This window comes from Homarus americanus, unplaced genomic scaffold (genome assembly GCF_018991925.1).
Source record: "Homarus americanus isolate GMGI-L3 unplaced genomic scaffold, GMGI_Hamer_2.0 scaffold38067, whole genome shotgun sequence".
Lineage (NCBI taxonomy): Eukaryota > Metazoa > Arthropoda > Malacostraca > Decapoda > Nephropidae > Homarus > Homarus americanus.
This window is the reverse complement of record NW_024753520.1, coordinates 1-10,075: the sequence shown is the minus strand read 5'-3', so window position 1 is coordinate 10,075 and position 10,075 is coordinate 1. Positions and strand designations below refer to the sequence as shown.

At 48.0% G+C, this 10,075-nt stretch overlaps 1 protein-coding gene across 1 annotated transcript; it reads left to right on the top strand.

Moving 5' to 3' along the window:
- Positions 1–7,432: 7,432 nt before the first annotated feature.
- On the top strand, positions 7,433–8,714 carry LOC121855361 (ataxin-8-like; the record flags this gene model as incomplete). The annotated part of the gene is made up of 3 exons (XM_042350256.1): positions 7,433–7,681; positions 8,231–8,284; positions 8,653–8,714. Coding segments are annotated over 3 exons (365 nt in total), but the record flags the coding sequence as incomplete, so codon positions are not given.
- Positions 8,715–10,075: the final 1,361 nt, after the last annotated feature.

Below are 10,075 nucleotides of genomic sequence, written 5' to 3'. Positions count from 1 at the left end.
GTAAAAGGGACTGATACACCGGGCATCAGCAGCACAGGTGTGTGGGCTCATGCAGTAATCTCTTCCAGTAACAAGGACTGGCGCTCTCTACCCCTGGCCTGCCACCTTAGTTCCTTCTATTTCAAGCAACTTAAAACTCCCACCTTAATTATATATATACCTTCATACCTGGTCTTATTTTTAAACTGCCCTAGATTATACCTGCACGAGGGGTAGGGGGGAGAGGGAGGGGAGGAGGGGATGGCAAGGGAGAAGGGGGGAGGGAGTAGGGAGGAGAGAGGCGAGATAGAGCAGAGATATTTGCCACACACACACACACACACACACACACACACAAATAACAATGTTGTCATCTTTCTATTTGTTCATAATTATGAAGATATTAACAGGTACTTTTTATTTTGCAGGTATGATTGTGTCTTGTTTCTCACCTGCTGCCTGCGGTAAGGTGTGTCTGTCTGTCTGTGTAAATAATATTAATAATAATAATAATAATAATAATAATAATAATAATAATAATAATAATAATAATAATAATAATAATAATAATAATAATAATAATAATAATAAAAAAAAAATAATAATAATAATAATAATAATAATAATAATAATAATAATAATAATAATAATAATACATAACAAATAATAATAATAATAATTATTAACTATTTATTGAAAAGTTCCAGTGTCCGAAGGCTGAAAAATATAAATTAAAAAAATGACTTATTACATACAAAGACATGGGGTGGTGGTCGTATAACAAAAGCTTATTACTAAAAGAAGGAACAATGATTGAACATACAACTGGGCTGGTCATGGAGACACCAGGTGGAGTGGTGTATGTCTGTTTGTTTGTGTGTCTGTCTGGTTTCACTGTCTCAAATTAGAGAGAGAGAGAGAGAGAGAGAGAGAGAGAGAGAGAGAGAGAGGGGGGTTGGTCTCAGTGATCACAACAAAACAGTCTTTTGTGGAATAATAATGGTCTGGATCTAAAGAATTTCAAAAACAAGAGAGACACGATAACACGGATCAAAGCGCCTTCCGACACGAGTGAAGGTTAGGTTGGTTAGGTTAGGGAGTGTGTGCAATAGGGTGGTGGTCGTTTGTGCGTAGTGATAAAAACACGGGGCCGGAAGAGCTCGGTAAAGGAGGGTAGTGTGTCCTGAGAGAGGGAGGGAGGGAGGGAAGGTAGGGAGGAGGGAGGGAGGGAGGGAGGGGAGGGAGGAGGGAGGAGGAGGGAGGAGGAGGGTAGGAGAGGAGATGGAGCCACGCAGCACTAGGTCGTAATACTGCAGAAGGAGAGGTTGTCCACTGCATCAAGGGCCCGTAAAAGACTCCAATAGGGCGGTAGTGCCCAATGGGGGGTGATGTAGCTTCGACGACCCCCTCCAGCACCTCTCACCCCTCCACCAGGTGAGTCGTCAACACCTGTGAAGCCCCTCCTTATCACCACCAGTAGACCCCTGATCGCCCCTCATCACCACCACGAGGTTTAGAGCCAAAACTTTCTGCCAATTTAAACTTCAATAACTGGGCCACATATCCTAAGACGTCCCCGTGTGTGTGTGAGGGGGGAGGAGGTAGGTTAGCGTTGGGGGTGTCTAATCTTCAGGTGATCCTATTTTTTTCTACAGGTAACTACGTAGATTAAATCAAGTAAATGTTAAAAGTATGAGGTTACTACCCCTCACCTCACCACCCTCACCCTCACCACTCCTCCTCACCTCACACCCTCACCCCATGGCCCAGCGTCGTGCCTTATCACACTCTCACCCTAAGATCAACACACAGACATCAATAACACACACACACACACACACACACACACACACACACACACACACACAACTACTTACAGACATAAAAGAAATTCTACCAAACGCCAAGAACTGTGTCAATATGCCAAAACTTAGGTCCATACTAGGAAAAAATTCTATTCCCAAAAAAAGAAAAATCCAGAGAAAGTTAATATCGTGTGTAACTCTGAGAGGTGTTACACTCGGTCTCACGCTTATGTCAAGTGGGAGACGCTAACAGTCAAGGACCTGGGGGCGGGGGAGGGGGGCAGTAGTGGTGGTGGCAGTAGTGATGATGATGATGGTGGTGATGGTAGTGGTTGTAGTGGTGGTGGTGATGGCTGTAGTGGTGGCGGCAGAAAACGGTCTCAACATTCTACTTCCTCCACCCCTACTCCCCCACCCTCCATCCCCACTCCCCCATTCTCCATTCTACCTCCATTCTCATTCTCCACCCCTACCTCCACCTCTCACAGGTCCTCCACATGCACTATTATTGATCTACGAGATAAAACAAGGCTGACCTCGACCCTGAAGACCTCATGTGTCGGAAACGAGGTCACGGCGAAGGATGTAAGGCCATTGCATTAATTACCCCTGATTGCACAAGGAGGGGGAGGAGGAGGGAAGGGAGGAGGAGGGGAAGGAGGAGGAGGGAAGACTTTAAATTAAGGAACGGAAATGGGATGGGGGTCGAAGGTCATTTTGGAGGGAGGAGAGGGAGGGGGGTGAAAGGGGTGTGGATTACCGAGGCAGTCTGGGTGGTTAGGGAGAGGGAAGGTAGGAGGGTAGGAGGGAGGAGAGAGGGATGGTGGGAGGGAGGAGAGAGGGATGGTGGGAGGGAGGAGAGAGGGATGGTGGGAGGAAGGAGAGAGGGATGGTGAGGGAGGACAGGGGATGGTGGGAGGAAGGAGAGGATGGAGAGGGAGGTGGAGAAGAGTTTAAGTCAAGCGACGAAATGAGGTGGAAGGAGGGAGGGAGGGAAGGCCATTTGTTGACGGGGTGTGATTATTGAGGTCATGGGGGGTTGAGATGGAAGGAGGGAGAAAGTTCCAGGGAGGAGGAGGAGGAGGAGGAGGAGGAGGAGGAGGAAGAAGAGGAGGGGAAGAGGAGGGGAAGAGGAAAAAGGAGTAATCATCATAATATTTTAACCTTGAATTTTATCGTCTTTTATTTCACCGTCTTAATAACAACAAATATATAATAATAACAGCAACAATAATAATAATAATAACAACAACAATAACAACAACAAAAACATAACAGGGAAAAAGATGAGAACACACAACACAACACAACACAACACCAACAGCTCAGACAACACAACACAACACAACACAACACAACACAACACCAACAGTAAGACGCCAGACAACACAACACAACACAACACAACAAAGATACAGTACCTGGTTCCTGCCGCTGCCTTACACTGCCCCAAGACCAAGGAAGAGATTTGGTAATGAGGGTTAACCTACCTGGAGGTCAAGCAGGTGTGGAAGCAATTAATTAACACAAAGGTACAAACAGGTAGGGACGGAAATAACAACAATGAGAAAGACGGAGAAGTAATAATAAATAATGAATAAGGGAATAACAAAACAGGGAAATAAAAGAGGAAATTACTGACGAGAGTGAAGTAGGATCGCATAAGCTTGACATACACACAGTTAGAGGCGGTGCGGATACAGTATACTGTAAGGTGGACAAAGCGTCAGGTACTATACTCGACTACACCATTTCACATGGACCGAACCAGGGATCATTAGGACAGAAGGCGAGTGTTATATCCACTCACCCACCGCAGCTATACCACGGGAGAGAGAGAGAGAGAGAGAGAGAGAGAGAGAGAGAGAGAGAGAGAGAGAGAGAATAACAGGAAGCTACAATAAAGACATAACAAAAACAAACTGGCAAATAAGGGAACAATAACACTGGAGGAAAAGGTAAAATGAATAGCAATAACAGATAAGAACTGGGAGAATAACAATCCCGGGAGGAGAGGGAGATAGAGAGGAAGAGAGAGAGGGTGAGGGAGAGGGAGAGAGTAAGAGGGAGAGGGAGAGAGTAAGAGGGGAGAAGGGAGAGAGGAGAGAGGGAGAGAGTGAAGAGGGAGAGGGAGAGTAAGAGGGAGAGGGAGAGAGAGAGAGAGAGAGAGAGAGAGAGAGAGGAGAGAGAGAGAGAGAGAGAGAGAGAGAGAGAGAGAGAGAGAGAGAGAGAGAGAGAGAGAGAGAGAGAGAGAGAGAGAGAGAGAGAGAGAGAGAGAGAGAGAGAGAGAGAGAGAGAGGAGGTGGAGGTGACAAATTGGTCAATCAGAATATAATAATGAAGACTCAGTGACAGTCCTACCGGGGGGGGTAGGAGGAGGAGGAGGGGAGGAGGAGGAGGAGGAGGAGGAGGAGGAGGAGGAGGAGGAGGAGGGAGGAGGGAGGAGGGGGGAGGAGGGGAGGAGGAGGAGGGGAAGAGGAGGGAGGGGAAGAGGAGGGGAGGGAGGAGGGGGAGGGGGGAGGGAGGGGAAGGGAGGGGAGGAAGGGGAGGGGAGGGAAGGGAGGGAGGAGAAAGAGGGGAAGGGGGTCATCGAGGGTTGATTACTACTAATTAGGTAATCAGCTTGCTGGTGGTGGGTCAGGTGAGAGAGAGAGAGAGAGAGAGAGAGAGAGAGAGAGAGAGAGAGAGAGAGAGAGTATCGCCGCCTCATCTGATACTTCTTTCACGCCAGGAACACAGTTACAGTGGCCCCAAACTCCCCCTGGGGTGATAGGCAGCTACCCATTACAAGCGTGGGTCGGGGCGTGGGCGGTGAGGGTGAGCCAGGAGAAGTGGTCAGGATGTTGAGACTGGCCAGGACTGTGAGGCGACATAGGGCCAGGCAGCGGGAGTGGTGGGTGGCCGAGGAAGAGCCCACCGGGGAGTTAACACGGGCCATACCCAGGAGGAGGAGGTGGTGGTGTACTGCATCAGTTAGCAAGCACCGGCCCCTGCCACCCCCCCTCCCTCCATCACCTCCTCCAGTTTCACGGTTCATTACCTCACACCGGTTCCTAGTTCACCCTCAACAGTCACGCTGGACAATGATCAGTACAGTTGTGTGTGGAGGTCCCGGAGACCCACTGGACTAGAGGAGGAGGACACGGAGGAGGAAGGAAGATTAAGGACACCATAATATACAGCCCTGAGAGAGTGAGAGAGAGAGACAACAGCCAAACTTCCTCCATGTGTCAGCGGCTCTGGTTGAGGAGGACTTGTGATAAAACCGTGTTAGTTGTATGTAGTCTGCCAGGGGACACCACACACCACCACTACACTACAGTAAAACTCTCCACCTTCCCCTTCCCCCAGCAGCGCCTCCCTCCCCTACCCCACCAGCAGCGCCTCCTCCTCCCCCACCCCACCAGCAGCGCCTCCTCCCCACCCCACCAGCAGCGCCTCCTCCCCCTCCCCACCAGCAGCGCCTCCCTCCTCCCCTACCCCACCAGCAGCGCCTCCCCTACCCCACCAGCAGCGCCTCCCTCCTCCCCACCAGCAGCGCCTCCCTAGCAGCGTCTCCGGTACCCTCAGATAGGAAGAATCACACTCTTTCTGTTTCACTTAACGCCATCGAGAGTGAAGGTCGCCCTGCCAACCCGCAAAGAAGGTCTGGGACGTGAATCATTGCACAAAGAGTCACCCCACACCTAAGACCACCAACTCAACCACACAACCAACATCCTCGACCACACAACCAACATCCTCGACCACACAACCAACATCCTCGACCACACAACCAACATCCCGACCACACAACCAACATCCCCGACCACACAACCAACATCCTCGACCACACAACCAACATCCCCGACCACACAACCAACATCCTCAACCACACAACCAACATCCTCAACCACACAACCAACATCCCCGACCACACAACCACCAACATCCCGACCACACAACCAACATCCCCGACCACAACCAACATCCCCACACAAACCAACATCCCCGACCACAACCAACATCCCGACCACACAACCAACATCCCCGACCACACAACCAACATCCCCAACCACAAACCAACATCCCCGACCACACAACCACCAACATCCCCGACCACACAACCAACATCCCTGACCACACAAACCAACATCCCCAACCACACAACCACCAACATCCCCAACCACACAACCAACATCCCCAACCACACAACCAACATCCCCAACCACACAACCAACATCCCCAACCACAACCAACATCCTCAACCACACAACCAACATCCTCAACCACACAACCAACATCCTCAACCACACAACCAACATCCCCAACCACAACCACCAACATCCCCAACCACACAACCAACACATCCTCGACCACACAAACCAACATCCTCGACCACACAACCAACATCCCCGACCACACAACCAACATCCTCAACCACACAACCAACATCCCTCAACCACACAACCAACATCCCCAACCACACAAACCAACATCCCAACCACACAACCAACATCCTCAACCACACAACCAACATCCCCGACCACACAACCAACATCCCCGACCACACAACCAACATCCCCAACCACACAACCAACCAACATCCCCAACCACACAACCACCAACATCCCAACCACACAACCAACATCCTCAACCACACAACCAACATCCCAACCACACAACCAACATCCCCAACCACACAACCAACATCCCAACCACACAACCAACATCCTCAACCACACAACCAACATCCTCAACCACACAACCAACATCCTCAACCACACAACCAACATCCTCAACCACACAAACCAACATCCCCAACCACACAACCAACATCCCTCAACCACCAACCAACATCCTCGACCACACAACCACCAACATCCCTCGACCACACAACCACCAACATCCCCAACCACACAACCAACATCCTCAACCACACAACCACCAACATCCCCAACCACAAACCAACATCCTCAACCACACAACCAACATCCTCAACCACACAACCAACATCCCTCAACCACACAACCAACATCCCTCAACCACACAACCAACATCCTCAACCACACAACCAATCCTCAACCACACAACCAACATCCCCAACCACACAACCAACATCCTCAACCACACAACCAACATCCTCAACCACACCAACATCCCTCAACAAGATCTTTACATATAACTCACGTTCAGACAGACAGGGTGTTGGAGGCATATGTGTGTGTGTGTGTGTGTGTGTGTGTGTAGCCTCCCGTTCCTTCCAGCAATGACCAGTGTGTGGGGAGGGGGAGGGGTTAAAGAAGTGATTCGTTGTTAGGCCAAGCATATAGTGCGGTGAGGAGGGGGAAAGGAGGGGGAGTGGAATGGGGAAGGAGAGGGGAAGAGGGACGTTAGTGAGGGGTGGAGGAGAGAGAGAGGGGAGGAAGAGGGCGTTACTGAGGCATAATACCCGTAATATAAACAGTTGCCGGTGCTATTAATAACAACAATATTTACTCACTATAATCATCACACAGGGTTTACATCACTGGTCTGGCACGCATATATAGTCATCCCAGGTATACAGTTCAACACCTGTATACACCACGCGAGTAAACAGTGTACATAGACCACGGTGGTATACAGTTTCCAGCACGAGGGTGTAGATAAACAGTAATGGTAAACAGTATAGCGATTTGATCAAGAACAGTAAGAGCAGCGATTTGATCAAGAACAGTAAGAACAGCGATTTGATCAAGAACAGTAAGAACAGTGATTTGATCAAGAACAGTAAGAGCAAAGGATTTGATCAAGAACAGCAGGAACAGCAATTTGACCAAGAACAGCAAGAATACCAATTTGATCAAGAACAGCAGGAACATCAATTAGATCAAGAACAGCAATTTGATCAAGAACAATGTAACAAGTCAGAACTCGTATAGAAGATATTACATATAAGTAGAATATTTATAGTAAGAGGAATGTAAAGGAGAAGTTTGGTAGCGTGGCCGGTTAGTTATTCACAATTTATATTATCTTATACGTTCTTAAGGGACAACTTCTCAAACACCACTTCGATACAACTATTTATTAACGCACTCAATGACATGGACACATTAATATCAATATTATATCGGAGTTACAGCACATTATGTTTACGTTACTCGACACTGAATTCTCGGACACAAACATGAAACGAATACACTTCCCCACAGTAGGTAACTCACCAAAGAGGGTACTGACAACACTCACATTTGACCTGGTGGAGGCCCAGTGGGTACTGGCTGGGCTGTCTCGTATGGGAGACTGCTTAGCTGGAGACGCCGGGGCCTGGTGGGAAGTCTCCTCCCGACCTGGGGGAGGACGAGCGTGACACTGTGCGAGTGAACAGAATAACGACCCGAACGGGAGAGAGATGAGTCGGATGAGAGAATAAAGAGTAACCAGAATCTGAATAAGAATAAGCAGAATAACCTCATGGACAGGACTGCAGGGCCTTATATGGGGCTCAACAGCCGGCGTTAGTTAACACTAAACTGGTTAGATCTGGACAGCTGTGTCCAGGTGGTCGTCCAGGTGCTTGACTAGGTGTGGTTGTACGGCAAGTCACCTGCTAACGAAAGTAATTAGCGGACGAGGTCAGGTCCCTTGGGTCCTGACCCAGGGTATGTCAACCTGATATGTTGGGGTACCATGAGGCCTGACTGTACCTCACTGTTATATGTTGTAATTCTGTTGTAAGCTATGGTCTGATAATCACCATTACAACAACAAGAACAGCAATTTGATCAAGAACAAGCAATTTGACCAAGAACAGCAGGAACAACAATTTGATCAAGAACAGCAGGAACAGCAATTTGATCAAGAACAGCAATTTGATCATGAACAGTAATTTGATCATGAACAGCAATTTGATCAAGAACAGCAGGAACAGCAATTTGACCAAGAACAGCAATTTGATCAAGAACAGTAAGAACAGCAAATTGATCAAGAACAGCAAGAATAACAATTTGATCAAGAACAGTAGGGTCTCATGCTTAAGCTTGGTCAATGTATAATCAATACCAAAATAATCTACGGGAATAAAAACTGAAACCTTCTTGATAAACAAAAAAAAACAAATAAACTTTTCAAACGTTTCAATTAAAATATCCAAATCATTTTCCCGGTCACTTTCTTACCTGGGCACAGTGACGTCATTCCCACCTGCGTTAATTACATGTGAACGTTACCTTACCTGTAGTGAAGTGCACGGAGGGCACCTACGGTCAGCTCATTAACCTGTCTGTCACCCCACTTACCTGAAAGAGAATAAATTAGTCAGAAAAATTATACAAACATACATACATACATACATACATACATACATACATACATACATACATACATACATACATACATACATAAACAGGTAAAGACCAAGACCCCAATGACGTGTTCGGTGTTAATAAGCAACATCCATCATCACCACGGTTGTTAATGAGACAATGTTCACCTGAGTACCACGACACCTACCTTTCAGCTCCAACTCAAAATAAAAACAATGTAATTTTTTTTTCTTAGACTACGTGTTTAAAATGAACCACTAGCACCACCCCCAGCAGCAGCAGGACAGACGTGTATTCAACAGGAGACAGAAGGGGGAGGGGGGAATGGTGGGGGAAGGGAAGGGAGAGGGAATCTCCATTCCTCATCAATGTAGCGCCCATCCATCAAGATTCCAGTGAGAGTGTGGCGAGTGGTGGGTCTGGTCAGTGGTGGGTAGACGGGGGAGGGTGTGGGGGGTGGTGGTAGCTCGAGGACTATGTTGATGATGATGTACTTGAAGGAGGAGGTGGTGAGGTTTAGAGGAGGGGAGGAGGAGAGGGTTGAGGGTTGGACTATGGTTTTGATGGTTTGAAATGAGTAGAGTCTCTCTTCATCTTGTCTTCCCTCTCTTTTCTCTCTATCTTTCACACACACACACACCATCCAAAGCCCCTCCCTCCCTCCCTCCTCTCTTCTCCCAATAATATCATCACTCCACCATCGCCTGACCCCGCCTTTAAATACACTTTCCAAAAATTCCTCGCAGACCATTAACGTGGTGAGGGAGATGATAGTGGTGGTGATGATGATGATGATGATGGTGGTGATGATGATGGTGGTGGTGGTGATGATGATGATGGTGGTGATGATGGTGATGGTGGTGGTGGTGGTGATGATGATGATGATGATGTAGGATGATGATGATGGTGATGATGATGATGGTGGTGATGATGATGATGATGATGATTATGGTGGTGATGATGATGATGATGAGCAATACGTAACTGGAACGAAGCACAACA